At 47.2% G+C, this 16,127-nt stretch overlaps 1 protein-coding gene across 2 annotated transcripts; it reads left to right on the forward strand.

Moving 5' to 3' along the window:
• The first annotated feature begins 441 nt into the window (after positions 1-441).
• Positions 442-15,949, forward strand: LOC135819891 (L-methionine gamma-lyase-like). Of its 2 annotated transcripts, none has more exons than XM_065333190.1 (9): positions 442-747; positions 914-1,075; positions 3,109-3,243; positions 7,861-8,036; positions 8,663-8,774; positions 10,809-10,922; positions 13,987-14,127; positions 14,546-14,697; positions 14,994-15,949. In XM_065333190.1, exons 1-9 carry the CDS (start codon positions 508-510, stop codon positions 15,055-15,057), a joined length of 1,296 nt encoding a protein of 431 aa, XP_065189262.1. In that variant the 5' UTR covers positions 442-507; the 3' UTR covers positions 15,058-15,949. The 2 variants fall into 2 exon arrangements, with proteins under 2 accessions (XP_065189262.1, XP_065189263.1); XM_065333191.1 differs by having other exon boundaries at positions 679-810.
• Positions 15,950-16,127: the final 178 nt, after the last annotated feature.

Here is a 16,127-nt window from a genome sequence, read left to right on the forward strand (position 1 = left end):
CACTACTACCGACTACTACACATAGCACTATGCACAATAATAGAATGCATAGCTCTGCTTTTCGGCATTGCGCACTCAATCGGACAGCATGGAACCGGCTCCCTGTTTACATGGTTTATGCCCAATAATAATGTTCATGGAGTCGGTATTTTGACGACTCCCTGATAATGTTGCGAGTCAGTGAGTACACCGGTAGACGTCTACGCTCGATTGTATCATAAAAAAGTGACCAAATTTACCCTCGAATCTTGAATCTTGATACAATCTACGCCCACACGTGTGTAGTACAGTACTACTCCCGTTCAAACGCTTCCATTCGACGACGGGACTGTATCACATGTACCTTATATGGTTACGTACTCTTGGTACCACACAGAAAATGCAACGCCAATTTTGCTTTGAACATACTTTCATACTTTCACCTTTAAAGTATATCAGTGTGGCAGGCCATTCGCGTGTTTTCGCTTTTGTTGTCGTTCATTCAATACCTAGTAGTACCTAGGTCCAATGATGAGCTCCGAAGGAGCAGGACAGCTGGCCAGCAGCAGCCGTTGTTGCGAGGGGGAGCCGCGCAAAGGCAGCAAATGCAAGGATCCCGAGGAAGAACGAGCAAAGTTGCAGTTTGGAACTCGAGCTGTGTCCAGACATAATCCTCCACCGGACCAAGCGCCGCTGGTCGCTCCCATCTATGCTTCGTCCGTGTTCTGCCCAAGAAACTTTGAAGATGCGCTACTCGTCCAGACTGGGGTATGGTTTACTCTCGATTTCACGCCAACTCCTGGCTGAGTTTGCTGTCAGGTGGTTGCCTTTGTAGGTTTTACTGTATGACGTGAAAGGTATGGCATGAGTCTCAGATATAATGATTTCTGCAACCTTGCCGTTCCCCTTCCCGTATGTGCTTGCCCGCTTACAGGCTGGCTATGTATACAGTCGATGTGAGAACCCCACCACCAACCTGGTGGCCGACGCCATTGCTGAGCTGGAAGGTGCCGACGGTGGTTGTCTGATGTATGCGTCCGGTATGTCTGCCATCTCCTCCGCACTGCTCACGTTTCTACGCAAAGGAGATCACGTGGTAAGCTGATAGGCTGGAAGTTCTAGCTTGGTGTTTGTGTGTCTGTGTGGGAGAGGGGGGTAAACCTTTTTTTCATAGTTGAATCATTAAAATACGTAAAGGTCACATGTACAGTTGTGGCAAGTGAAATCCGACACTTGCCATAGGGGACAGCGCCTCAAATGGACATCAATGATGTAATGCACTGCACCTAATTTGTACTATAGAGCCGCATGCATCCCAAACAGGTCGAAAGGTCACAGCTTAGATACACACAGTTCACAAACACGGTACACATAAGGAGTATTGGTATCCAATTCCCAGTCATTTTTGCTAGCACCTTTTGAACCTTGACTGTGATGAGTACGAATTTTGTCATCAGACAGATAAAGTTGTATGCAACACATGTACTGTACGTATGCAGGGCTGCAGAGGCTGCAGGATGCACGGTGCAGTCCCTTATGCCAAGTGTCGGATTTCACTTGCCACAACTGTACTAGCTAGTTCTCTGTCAGAAAAGATTTTCGTTTGAAATGCCTTCAGGGCCCATTTCTTAGTGGAAATAGCTGTAGAGCACAATAGGGTCCTGCACATTCAACACCCATTAGGTTCTACGGGATTCTACGGGATTTCGTGCATCTGTACAACGCGCAAACGGCTTATAACGACTGCGGATATAACAACAATTCGCGAATAACAACAGAATTTCCATGGCCAGAGCAAAGTCCCATCTAACTGTAATACGTATAATAGGGATATCACCGTATTTTTTTCTTTCGTAGTAAACCAGGAAAACTGTTTGTTTTCGGGAAGAACTACAGTACAGGATATAGCACAGAAAATTTGGATGAAAAATCTTGAAGGATACCAGAGATATGAGGCGTCAAAGTCCTCCGCCAACCTTCATCATGATGTATGCGGACTGCCATACTGCTGTGGCACCAACAGGGTTTTCCGGAAAGCCTAGCAAACGCTTAGCAACATTGTCAGAATGCTATGAAATCTGGCTTGTAGGTGCAATATAGGTGCAATACAGGTTGCTTAGTCCTAATGTTGACCAAAATACAATATTTCGGCAAGCGATCACCAATGAGAACGAGCGCGGCGCCCGTAGCAACCACCATAGCAACAATGCTAAATCCATTGAACACGAGTTCCCTTACTATGAAATTGAAGTGAGCACTGATGGCTATGGTTGTATATACATGTGCAAAATAATAAATACAGCAGTTTGGTCTTCAGATGCCCAACTTGACTGCGGCAGCCACACAGTTGATCAATCATGTACATGTACATGTACATTTTACATGTAAAATGCACAATAGTGAAATACGCGTACAATCCAATCACTGGCGCAATCCATGTCAGAGCACCACTCCATAGCAAATTCTTTCTGGTTTCAAGGCGACGAGTCGAATACAAAATCATAGCTCATTTTGTCGCAATAGCGAAAGTCTCCGTCAGGTGCAATCTTTCACTAGGGCCAACAAATCATCTGAAACACTCCTAGCGCTTGAACATATTGGGTCAAGAAATTCATTCATTTTGGACGATCAGGAGGTGAAAGTCTTGAAAGCGCGATGAAGAGCGATCCCCCAGCTCGAGAAGAAAGCACTATTCTACATAATTCGAGGTCGCTGAACACGATGGTGGGCGTTTCCTGGCCGTGTACTCCTTCCAAACAGATGAAAAATCCAATTGAAAACTACACTCCTCACAACAAAAAGCTCAAACTACAGTTGCCCAAGCAAGTGCGGCACCAAAACGAGCAGGAAGACCTCAGCTATCAAACGCACCAACTTTCAACTTTGAAAAAGAAAGCAGGACAAAGCAGTTCGAAAAAAACTGCAGCGAAGTCCATGGTGCCACCGCTACCATGCTAATGTACGTGACCCGAGTGAAGGCTGTTTTCAGCTGATTTGTCACGTGACTGAACTCCCTACGTATAATGAGACTTTGCGAACAAGGACACTTTTCTGATACCCCGCCGAGTGTCGTCATACGCAAAGTTGAAGATATTTGTTTGTTTGTGCGTTTTGCTTGTTTGTTGTCAGGTTGCTCCAGACCTGTGCTATGCAGCGTGTATGTCGTATTTCACCGAGATGTGTCCCCGTATTGGTGTGGAGGTCACACTCGTCAAGCCATGCTGTATTGACGAGTATCGCAAGGCTATCAAACCAAACACGGTGGTAAGCTCCTTATTCTGACTTTCTACAACACTGTGGGTGTGCGTGTGTGTGGGGAGGGGGGGGGGGGGTATTCAGCACCTCACCCTGGCATTCACTGCTGTTATCATAGACCTGATCCTGGCCACAGTGTCCTGGGTACGAGCGTACGCACTCTCCCTGGAAATTTGAATTTTTGATTTTCACAGAAACAATTTTTCGCTGACACGGGTCACATTCTTGCGTTTCTAGGACTGTTCTACGCATGAAAGAAGAACAAGAACCACATACAGTGAGTGACTACAACATGATAGACCACACCAGAAAATTTGAAGACGATCGGTGAAAGTTGAGCTGAGTTCTGACACGATCTGTTGAAACAACTTCATGTCGCTCGTCATCACGATTGAGTAGCATCTCCGTTCTTGATAGACCCTTCCCTTCGTGTTCCAGAAGTTATTTTTCATGTTTGGTGAGTTTCTCGTCGGACCTCAGGTCTTTCTCGATCGATTGCCACCTCACTCGATCCGAACGAAACCTAAACTACCGAAACGAAGCCTGCGCTTTTTTGGCTGTTTTTCCGTTTTTACGTGTAGATCTATAGAATGGATCGTCATGTTCGATTACTGGGTCTTTTGTGTCGCGTCGGCGGTGTTCCGCTAGCCAAGCAGAAGCAGAAAACTACGTATTCTGTTTCTGAGAATGCCGAGGGTATTCTGAAATGTTTTGAAGTGGATATCACACAGGACCAACCACACGTGCACCCTACACAGATTTGCAGTACATGCTACAAGGCTGTGAATTATGCTTTGAGCAAGTCAGAGTATATACGTTGTGGTGGAGGATGTGCCGAGCCAAGTAGCTGGCTTCCCCATGATCATGTGCATGAGGATGGTACCACAGTATGCAGGGTATGCACTACCATTGAGCAAGCCGCCAAAGGTGGTCGTCCGGCTAAGAAAAAGAGAACAACAAAGCCACCTGCCCGTACAGCGGCAGCCGTTACATCCACGTGCACGTCTACGCACACAGGCACACACCAGACACGGTCTCGGACAACAGGGATCAACTCGGAGAGTCAGAGCACATGTTTACAGAAATTGTATGATGTAGCAACACCAAGCTATGCAGCCAACAAGAGTCTGAGCACAGATAGATTCATCGGATGCCAAGCTACATTACAATGTACACTATGCAGCAATGTGCTAGAGAGAGCCGTGGAAGCAGACTGCTGTAGAAAGAGCTTTTGTTCCGCATGTGTGTGGGAATGGCTGGCTTCTGATACAACATGCCCTGGTTGCAATGCACAGCTCTCCGTGTCGAATCTCAGCACGCCCAATCCGATCTTGCAAGGCTGCCTCGCCGAATTAGTGGTCAGGTGCGACAATTATGCTGGAGCGCTGATTGGTTGCCCTGCAACAGTGCCACTTGCTCAACTTGCCAGCCATGTGCAGAACTGCGAGAACACTGGTAAGCAATCAGTCGGCCCGTCCACCGCTGTCAGCGATGTGCTCACTGCTTCGCCGTCAAAGCTCCGAGGCAACGTGTCAGACAGTCTCACCAGCCATCTAGTGAAGAGCAAGGCGGATGCTGGCGTACTTCAGTTGAGGAGCCGAGGTCCATCGCAGACATGGCAACGAACAACAGTTGCAGCTGTACCGTCCAACAATGCATCAGCCAGGACTGTGCGGCGACGCTGTGCTGAGCTTGAAAAAACCAGCCAGCGCGTAGCAGGGAGTTTTGCCGGTGCAGTTGTCCAGCAAGCTGCCACATTAAGTCGGCTTAAGGAGGAAGAGCGTAAAGCTGTTCTCATTGAGGCTGGTGTCATGCCAAAAACACCTGGGACAGGCACAACGCTAGCATTGAAAGCCAACCTACACATGCCATGGAATCAGCTCCGGAAATTGAAAGTATGGCTGAAGGACTTTGGCCTGTATCTCGAGTCAGAGCGGGTAATGCGCAAACAGCTCGACGATCTTTTGCCCTTTACCATTGTGGCAGAAAAGACACCGTTCGTAGCAGCATCTGGAAGCGTCGAGCTGCATGCAATGGTGACAATTCCTGATCTTGTTGGGACTGTCCATCACTACTTGAACCAGCTGGAGGCAACAGATCAGCTTCACTGGCATGATGGCGCAATCCCACATGACGAGATATGGGTCAAAATCGGCGACGATCACGGAGGAGAGTCCTTCAAGATGTCGTTCCAGATCGTTAATGTGCAGCAGTGCAATGCTCTACGGCACATCATTCCGTTTATCATCTTTGCTGCTAAAGATACGGCAGCAAATCTGTGCACGGCACTGCAGCCATTCGTCAGTGAGGTCGAGAAGCTGCGCAGTACAACGTGGCGAAACAGGTCAGTGAGGGTCTTGTTGTTCGGAGACTACGAACTGCAGACCACGTTGTACGGCTTGTCAGGGTCGAGCGGAACCCACCCTTGCCTGCACTGCACTGCTATGCGGAAAGAGATTCAGCTACCTGGGTGTAGCGGAGCACCGCGCAGTCTCGATTCGTTGTGCACAGACAACGCTGCCTTTGTTGTAGCTGGTGCAAAATTAGCGGACGCTAAGAAGCACAACAACTGCATCCGGCCACCGATCTTGCCTGTGTCCCTGGACAATGTGATTATTCCCGTTCTTCATTTGGATCTGGGAATATTCGCTTGGATATTTGATGCCATGACCAAGGACTGCCAGATGCTTGACGTTGCCCTTGCATCATCCAGTACAGCAGTTGGCACAGATAGCCGAGCGTACACTGTCACAACAGAGATGCACGAGAGCCTTCGCCAGAAGCAATTGGATCTTCAGAACAAGAGCACAGCAGCTGACAGTCTACAGGAGCAGCTCGAATGGCTTGCGATCCATGCTTTGAACCTGACTGCCCCACAGCTTGAAGCGGCTACAGCAGGAATTCAGGCGAAGCAGCACACCACGACAAGCGCCATCAACTCTCTCCAGGATGAGGTGAAGGCTCTGTCTGACCAGCTCCAGAGCTGCAGTATTCTGCATGGTCCATGTGAGGCCTCGCTGGACAGAACTCTACAGGAGTACAATATTTGTCGCCAGCGGTACCATGGTGGTGCCTTTATCGGTAACCATATTCACCATGCCCTGCAGCCACCAGTGGTTACTGCTTTGTCAAATGCGCCTCTGATTGTCGCCTCCACCACAGAGAGAGCAGCACCTCCATCCGTTCTCGACCAGGCCAGAGTAGTGGCAAAGCGGTATAATGACCTGCTCACTCAGTTCTCTCACTGCCGCAGAAGATACTCGTCCTGCGCAACAATGTCAGCAGAAGATATTCAGCTGTTCGAGAGTGATTGCGCTACCTTCCTCTCCACAGCACGGCAAGAGGTCGTCAGCAGAAAACTTGGGCATGTAACGCCTAAGCTTCATTTGCTGGAATGCCATCTGCCTGACGCCTTGGCAAGATTTAGAGTTGGCCTGGGCCTACTAGCTGAGCAGGGAGGTGAAAGTATTCACGCCGAGTTCAACGACCTTCGCAAGCGACACGGAGGCGTCGTGAACGATGTCGACAAGCTACGGACTGTCTTGAAGGCTCACCTTTCCTCCACGCTTCCTCAGCACGCCAAACTTGTCCCTCAAAGGGCCAAGCGCAAGCGGAAGGCCAATTGAGGACCGTTTCAGGTAAGTTCCTTGCTCAAACGATATCCCAAACATGTTGTTTGTTAGTTGATTTTCAAATAAATTTAATTTTTGTGGGTCCGCTTTTGGCGCACGCATGATTGTTTGCGTACGCGTGCACACGCGCCATGTGTATTACTATGGAAACTCGAAGAGTTTTTGCACGTGACGTGATTGCCGCCATCTTACTGAGTGGCCAGGCGCAAACAGCAGTGCATTGCATACCATACGGGTAGGATTGCAACATTTTCGTTTCAGTTGTACCCTTTTCCCCAAAAAGAGGCTTGGCAACGCAATAATTTTGTGATAAAATTTGCTAAAGCCATAGTAAAAAAGATCTCACATTGCCTTCAGCTACTGCTCACATCCTATTGTTCTGTTATTTGTTATGCACCGGACGAATGAGCTTTCGAAAACAGTCCAGTATCACAGACGAGCACTATCTTTTCCTAGATGCTCGGCACTGTCTGTACAGCCATTCTGAGTGCAGCTCCCTAGCTGGAGTGCTATTACTGGATTCTAGATGACGCCTGGCACTGCCTTCAAGTCTCTATCTGGACATGTGCCAGGCTTGCATTTTCTTTGTGTGTGTGTGGGGGGGGGGGGGGGGGAGGGGGTAATCAATTCAAAATCCTACAATGTGGGAGCATGTCTGCAAAATCGCTCGCACAAGTTCTCATGCATGTCCATGCATATTATTGAAATGCCATGTATGGTATGATACACAATGTAACCTGTGAAGGCGACCACTCGGATAAGACAGCCACCCGCGGCTGTCCCAGAAGACCACTGCAACCAAAGATCAATGGATGCTATTCCCAATTTTCCAGTCAAATGACCCTGGATAAGGAGTAAAGAGACCACCCGGTAGAAGATACCTCGTTTTCAAGGTCCCTTGAGTGGTCGCCTTAGAGACAGGTTTCAACATGTTATATTACGTGCATGCATGTAGTAATAGTCTCTGCTCCTGATTCACATGCCTGCTTTACAGCTACTATATGGCGAGACGTTGACCAACCCTACCATGGAGATGTTGGATTTGGAGGAGCTTGGCAAGCTGTCCAACGAAACCGGACGTCATATTCGCACCATGATCGACAATACGTTTGCATCACCCTACTGCGTTCAGCCGATACAACACGGCATTGATATCGTGTTGCACAGCTGGTAAGTACCGGGACGTGTAGGTTATCGTATCCCACGTCTTTGGTTAAACACCCGGCCATGAAAGGTGTGCAGCTGATGGGATTTTCGGTCTTTGCCACCTGGTGGTGGGTCGGATCTACTCACCTCCCAACCGCTTTAGGAGCTGCATCTGGGCCTTGATCTCAGAGGGTGGTGACGTTCCTATGGATTCGGAAAACTCGGTCTAAGTCTAACGAAAAACTGTCCATTTTTAAAAGGTGTATAATTTGAACACAAAGTGCTGTTCATAGGCCAGACGGCGTGCACGCCTACAAATGCTTTGTGTTATGTGTATGGCAGCTAATGCCAGCTATGCATATGCACATGTCCTTCCTTGTTCTCGTTTCTGTCTGTCTGTCTCTGTCTCTGTCTCTGTCTCTGTCTCTGTCTGTCTCTGTCTCTGCCTCTGTCTCTGTCTCTCTCTCTCTCTGTCTCTCTCTCTCTCTCTCTCTCTCTCTCTCTCTCTCTCTCTCTCTCTCTCTCTCTCTCTCTCTCTCTCTCTCTCTCTCTCTCTCTCTCTCTCTCTCTCTCTCTCTCTCTCTCTCTCTCTCTCTCTCTCTCTCTCTCTCTCTCCCCCCCCCCTCTCTCTCTCTATCCTTTTTCTACAGTACGAAATACCTGGGTGGTCATAGTGACTTGACGGCTGGCTGTGCGTGTTTCCGTAACCATGACGATAAGCACGCCATGCTGCAGATGAGAAAGATGCTGGGTGGAATCATGGTGAGTCTCAGGAGGTAGTTCCTATTGCAATACAGTCGACTCCACTTATAACAAATCAAACTCGCATATAGCGAACCATTGTCCATGTCCCTGTTTGAACCCATACAAAAATGACTCTTCATAGCGAACAGTTTTCGTTTATAACGAACCGAATCTTGTAGGGCTCCATATGAACGAAGTGCAGTCATACTGTCATCGTGCATAGATTTACACCCAAAACAGCGCAACCATAAACGGCGCGTGTTCATATTAGCACCCCCAGTACAGCGCGACCTAATGTGACACTGTGTCACCACAGCTCGTCTCGTCTCTTGCACGCCCCATTTTGGCGCGACCAATTACGTTAACGTCCGAATATAAGCCAGCTCATTACACACGTGACCCATAATGTGCAGGCTCATGTTAGCAAGAGTACATAACCAGTAACACTTAATCTAGCCGACGGGACCTACCGCCCCTACCGAAAACCAAATGACACGCCGATGTATGTCCACACACTATCCAACCACCCGCCAACCATCATCCAACAAATACCCAAGTCTATCAGCAGACGATTGACAGATATTTCGTCCAACAGAGACATCTTCCAGGAGGCGGCACCTCTGTACAACAGTGCGCTCAAGGCCAGCGGTTACGCCGAGCAGATCGTGTACATGGAGGAGAGAGAAAAAGATGAAGAGAAAAAGAAGAAAAACCGCAGACGAAAGATTCTGGTACAATCCTCCGTTCAGCAAAACAGTAGCCACGAATGTCGCGCAAAGATTCTTTCACCTCGTCGAGAAGCATTTCCCACCTCACTCACGCCTAAACAAAATATTCAACAGTAACACAGTAAAAGTAAGTTACAGCTGCATGCAGAACATGTCTGGTGTACTAAAGGCGCACAACAATTCGGTCTTGCGGAAGATAATTGCTTTTTTTAGTTCATCATTGCTTTCTAGAGTTGATTATAAATTGAGTCCAGGCAATATCGCCCTTCAATACTGAACTGGCCATTTCGAGTTGATCATGATGTGAGTCTTTGACAAGTCGAGTGTCCATCTTTTGGGTTTGAGTGTAAATGAGTCGACCTGATTTGAGCGTGCGCGCTGAAGGGGTGGTCTGTTTTGGGGATGTCCAGTTATGGGGATGGGGCTTTTGGGGGGCGCTGAAGTCAACGGCGCTGTTTTGGGTCGCGCTCATGTGGGGGCATACCCGTGCATATGTCAGTCATGATTTTCTGCTTGTATAGTGTGAGTGCATTTCTGTTATAACAAACTTCGGCTATAAAAAACTAATTCTCCTGCACAATGGTGTTCAGTATATCAGGAGTCGACTGTATGTTAGTGGGACAAAGAGAAGACCCGCTCTTACAAACGTGATGAGGGCAATTTTGCCGAAACGTAAGAATTGATAATAAAAAACACTGATGCTATTGCAGAGTGAATGGGAAAGAGCGAGTCAGCTCTAAACTACTGTAAAACCAAAAAGTTTAACGTTTGTTTGTAATTTTGGCATGATAACGTGCAGAAAGTTTAACGATGGCTACCTGGACACCCATCTTTACACAGACATCTCGAACTGGGTTCGCGACAACGTTTCTTCAAATAACGAAAAAAATTGGTCTTTAAAACGTTAGACGTTCCGGTTTTACAGTACGGTCACGCTTCTAAAAGCCATAACGCTGTCAATATACAGTAACTAAGCCAAAAATCTCAATTTCCCAGCACTTCGAGCTTGCGGTGTTTCCTTCTAAACTTTTCATCCGTATTGCGTGTCAGGACTAAAATGAATGTTGGAAGTGTAAGCAGTCGTGACTCGCAACATCATTGCACCCTGAACTAACGGACGTGAAAGACATTATTTTAGTTAATAGGAAAGTTTTGCTTCTCTCTTCAAACAAGATCAAAAACTGCACATGCTCCCGGAAACACAGTAGCTGTAAACTTTAATCATGCTGCTAAGTTCACATCATAATTATTATCGAAAACTGTCTACACTGTCGAAATATCATGTCAGTTTCTTTTTTCCATCTCTTGTCTGCCCGTATCCCAGTCTCCGTTTGAAGCATTCTTGCTCCACCGAGCGGTCAAGACCCTGCATGTCCGTATGGCACAGCACTGTACGAACGCCATGACTGTTGCACAATACCTGCAGTGTCAGGACAAGGTACATGTTTGTATGTCGTGGTGTGTATATGTTGTAGTACGTTATTTTGTGTACGTCGTGTGTACGTCATGTTGGTGCATGCGCGTGTTGCTGTGGTGTGAAAAGCAGTCTTCGTCTTGAGTTCATCATGTCATCGTCTTGAGTTCGTCATGTCTGTAATTGTGTTTCCATCGTCGTCTTGTAACAAGGCCGTCACAGCCGGGGCGGCTGGGTGAGGCCGCCCCACTTTTTCGGCTTTTTTTTTTTTTTTTTTTTTGGAGCACATTACCACAAAGCACAATGATCGCACGCGCAGCTTAGCGCAAACGTGACAAATCCGTGTCCCCGATCGTGGTTTGTTGCAAATCTTTCATTGCAGTTACACTGAAATGGCACCAAATGCCTGGAAATGCTTGCAATTGGCTTCAATTTTTGAATTTTTTTCCCGGGGGAGGGTAATGTTTGTCCCCGATCGTAGCGTCTTCTTCGTTTGTTGCAGAATCAAAAAGACTTTCATTGTAGTTACCATACACTGGAATGGCACCAAATACCCGGAAATGCTTGCAAATGGCTTCAATTTTTGGAATTTTTTCCCGGGGGACAACCCCCGGACCCCCCTTCCATGGCCGCCCCACCTCCAAACTTGGTGCGACGGGCCTGTGTAATAAACAGTCTTCCTAAATGTAGTTATCGTCGTCCCTTTGTATAAGTGTGGAGATGGCACGGGACTGGGAGCAGGTAGAGAAAGGCAGTTACAACATATATACTGTATATGGTAGTGAGTGTACTGTACAGTGCAGTCCACTTGACTTAGAACATGCCTACAATGTATGAGTTGTAAGACGACATGTGGTTTAGCACGGAAAATACTTCAGAACAGAATACATGATGAACTATGTTTCGTTGATGCAAGTAAAATGTGCAAAAAATAGTCAGCATGCAATTCATGCAATTTCGAGCATTTTGACATTATTATAAAGTGAAAGCTGTCTAAGACGACGACCGCTCAAGGGACCTTCACAAGGCGGTCTCTGTCACCAGGTGGTCTCCTTATCCAGGGGCATTTGACTGCAATGGAAATAGCATCCCTCGGTCCAGGTTTCTGTGGTCTTCTAGGACAGGTGGTCGCCTTATCCGAGTGGTCGCCTTGACAGGTTTTACTGTATTACATATCAGTACATGGGACTGCTTTGGGATAATTAGCAGTTCCGGATAATTCGAAGTTGGGGCCTGGAATTTTGAGGCTCGAATTAGAGGGAGTCTACCTGTACTACACTTGCAGTGGACACATTTTTAATTGGGATTGAGAATAACGTGTGACACACAAACAGACTAAAAAGGACAATACTTCTTTCTCCGTCCACCACCAGCACTTTGCATTAGTGCTGAAACGATTACGTTTTTTCCTTAGTGGCTTAGCTGATACCATAACGATCGGCTTATCGGCTAAACGATTATTATAGTACTGAAGTAACTACATCAGTATAAACTTTTCTAAGCACTCGCAGACTCCATTGCAGCCACTCACACATTACAGGGCACCTCACTTCAAACTCTCCAACTACTACTGTACGGTCTCTTCGCTGCATAGGTTCACTTCACTTCCAAAAAATAATAATATTTTAGATATAAATGGAATGCACCAAATTTTCGGGCATGGCCCATCTTCAGGGTGAAAAACCATTCAAAAAGGGAACCGTTGAATGGTTTTTCACCCTGAAGATGGGCCATGCCCGAAAATTTGGTGCATTCCATTTATATCTAATATTATTATTTTTTGGAAGTGAAGTGAACCTATGCAGCGAAGAGACCGTAGTTGGAGAGTTTGAAGTGAGGTACCCTGTAACTACATCAGTACATGTACATTCTGTGAATTTCAAAAAGATTACGAGTCCAACGACGGAAAGCGGGCGCATAGATCCGATGATCCCGCAACAAGTCCGTCAGCTGTTCGGACTGACCAGACGAATACAGACAAGACAGAGGCAACTCACTGGTTGCAACCCAAGAGCTGATGGTGCCTTTTGCCTGTGACTTCGCTGACTCCAACGATGAAGTCAGAGAAGCCGGCCAGGGGTGCAGATCGGCGGATTTCGACGGATGAGCTGACTTTAGGCGCACCAACAAGCAACTAGTTGCTTTTCCTGTCTCTGCTCAAAATAGGCCCAGACGCCAGGCCTAGCTCGTCGTCGAGCAAACTGATTCGGGAACCGTTGGCAGAACGGAAAACATGAAACTACGGAGGATTAGCAAGACGAAATTCGCGTTCGCGTTCGCAAACATTTTTCAGTTCGCGAACTGGATTGCGAACTTTCGCATTTTTCGTTCGGAAAAGTAGTCGGAACACGAATCGTGGATTCGTGTCAGGGCAGTCATAAATTTACCACGCTGTACTGCCTACGTCGTGTCAACATCATGCATGTGCGAATTCTGTTTGCTAATCCTTCTCATAACGCGAATTCCGTCACTGAGTTCGGCTTTCTTTGGAGAGCGAACGCGAACGCGAATTTCGTCTTGCTAATCCTCCGTACTGAAGACCACTTTACTGTCTTTAGCTCAAGGCTACTCGCACGTGGAGGGAACTCCAGCCCCTGCAGCTGGTGTAGACACATACCGAGCCTGCCCGTCCTGCATGCTGTATGTAAGAAAAGTAGTCCGCTGAAAAGACGGCGACGGTGATCGCGTCGATGTTTCTCAGATCGCGCTTGTACTTTACACGTACATCGATGTTGCAAGTGTACAGACATGACTGTACATACATGTATTCGTGTCGGACTCGCAACACTTTCGATGCATGCACGCTTTGTGCGATCCCCAAAAGGGGGGGAAATCCCGCACCGAGCGTAAGTACCATTCTACTCGTTTAGCCGATAAAATCGAAATAACCGTTCGATATATTTCTTATCGAGTAAGTAACGAGTAATCGATATAATCGTTTCAGCACTACTTTGCATATGAATTTGTATCCGTATCAGTATTGTTCCATTGCCATTCCCCATTCCGCTGTGTGTGTATGTGTGTCACGGTGTGTATGTATGTGTATGTGCGTGTGTGTCTGTCTCTCCCCCTCTGTCTCTGTCTACAGATAGAGTGTGTGTATTACCCAGGTCTGGACTCTCATCCACAACACGTCACCGCCAAGAAACACGTCCTGAATGATTCCTACGGTGGAATGGTCTCGTTTGTACTCAAGGGTGGCTATGAGGCAGCCAAGACGTTTGTCATGGTATGTGTGACTGAACGGATGGCATGGTGTGTGTGTGTGTTTTTTACCATCTTCACATATCCAGCTCGAAAATAGTAATGAAAAAGACAATGGTACATGTACGGAGAAAAGCACAAACATGTGTGCATGTGTACATATACTTACCTGGGTTTCACTTTGATGTGTGTATGCATGTGTGTATGCGTGTGTGTATGCGTGTGTGTATGCGTGTGTGTATGCGTGTGTGTATGCGTGTGTGTGTATGCGTGTGTGTATGCGTGTGTGTATGCGTGTGTGTATGCGTGTGTGTATGCGTGTGTGTATGCGTGTGTGTATGCGTGTGTGCATGCGTGTGTGCATGCGTGTGTGTATGCGTACTTGGGTTTGGCATGTGCCTGTGGTGTGCTGGTGTGTGAATGCATTGTTTGTGCATTCCCAGAGTCTGCGCTTGATCATCTTCGCCGTGTCTCTCGGAGGTGTTGAGTCACTTGTGGAGCATCCTGCGTCCATGACACATGACCCCAAAGCTATGGCCTTGCTAGGGGAAGTCCCTGCTACGCAGGAAGTAGCTGGGGGTCTGATTCGATTCAGGTGAGAACTGTGTGGATGACATCATAGGCAAGACTCATGAGTCAAGATCTAGACTTGCCATGCACCATGATTGTGTTATCACCAGGGGTTTCGTAGATCTACGTGAGATAGGTTTTTATGAGGCACATTGGTTTTGATGTGGTGCACAATCTAATTTTTACCTGCGCATTTGTGTGTGCGCGCGTGTGTGCTGCGCATGTGTGTTGCATGCGCGTGTATGTGTATGCATGCACATGTTCTCCCATACTGACACACGCTCATGCTTATGCACTCGCTCATCCATACGGTGTGTACAGCGTTGGTCTGGAGAGTTCTGACGACCTCATCAAGGATTTGGAGCAGGCACTGGCCAAGGTCTAGGCAATGTCACTCTATCACGACTACACGATCCCTGGTGAAATCTCCATTCTACACAATGCCTGGTGGACACTCCATGCCAGGGAGTAGCAAAATGCCGGTATTTTACTACTCCATGCTCCATGCTATGCAACCCCGGGTGATGTCTCCATGCTACATCACCCCTGGATTACCACCATCCATTGTCTCTGACTGTCCGCGGCGCGTATTACTTCTACCACTACAACACCACCACCGTGATAAGACTTGCTTGCTCGTACACCGTGTTGCTGCGTGCACATTGCGGCATTGCTTGCTCTGCCCACTGGCCACTGAGCATCCTACAACCTGAGGATACGTAGACCGTGACCTGTCATCATCACTGTCTGCAAACTGAGTACTACCCGGTTATCTAATAACATTCTACACGACAGCTGGTGCTGAATACCATTATGCTAGTGTGATAACGTGTAGTCAAACCTCTTTAGCATGAACATCAAGGGACCGACGGTATTATGTTGTCAATAATGGGAATTCTTCTCAATATTGCATACCCAATGAACGATTTTCTTATACAGAATGATTTATCTATTCGACGACGAGACAATAACTTCAGTTCGTTCCCCAAGCTTATTGCCCTATTAAAAATGGAGTTACGAATGCTAGTTCTTCTGAAGCGAACACATTTTCTTATCGAGGTTTACTGTACACGCTAACATGATTTTCTTTCCTTTTTTTACAATGTAGCCACAAACCATCATCGGGTGCAAGCGGCGGTAAAAGCGCACTGGGATACATATAGCGATGGCAGCCGAACATTGTATACCCATGCGCTATCATGACATCATCATCACTTTTTATAAAAGCAACTGCCACATACTGGTATGCTGCCATTTCACCATTATAAATTATTTATAATTATTCCATTTACTCCAATATGTCGTTTCGTATGCCTCTAGATTCCGTGTGCTGGCTCCGCACCACAAATGCATGCGAAATGCCCACAGGTCACAGACCGCATGCATTGATCAAGCTTGACCACTGTGTACGGGTATTTCATAATTATGTTGCCATGGTTATGGACATAGGCCAAT

This window comes from Sycon ciliatum, chromosome 6, assembly GCF_964019385.1.
Source record: "Sycon ciliatum chromosome 6, ocSycCili1.1, whole genome shotgun sequence".
Taxonomy (NCBI): domain Eukaryota; kingdom Metazoa; phylum Porifera; class Calcarea; order Leucosolenida; family Sycettidae; genus Sycon; species Sycon ciliatum.

Excerpts from the sequence above, each read along its gene's own strand:
- LOC135819891 (XM_065333190.1), top strand. The coding sequence starts at position 508 with ATGATGAGCTCCGAAGGAGCAGGACAGCTGGCCAGCAGCAGCCGTTGT. Across the intron at positions 748-913 it reads CGCTACTCGTCCAGACTGGG|GCTGGCTATGTATACAGTCG; the intron begins GTATGGTTTACT and ends GCCCGCTTACAG. Across the intron at positions 1,076-3,108 it reads TACGCAAAGGAGATCACGTG|GTTGCTCCAGACCTGTGCTA; the intron begins GTAAGCTGATAG and ends GTTTGTTGTCAG.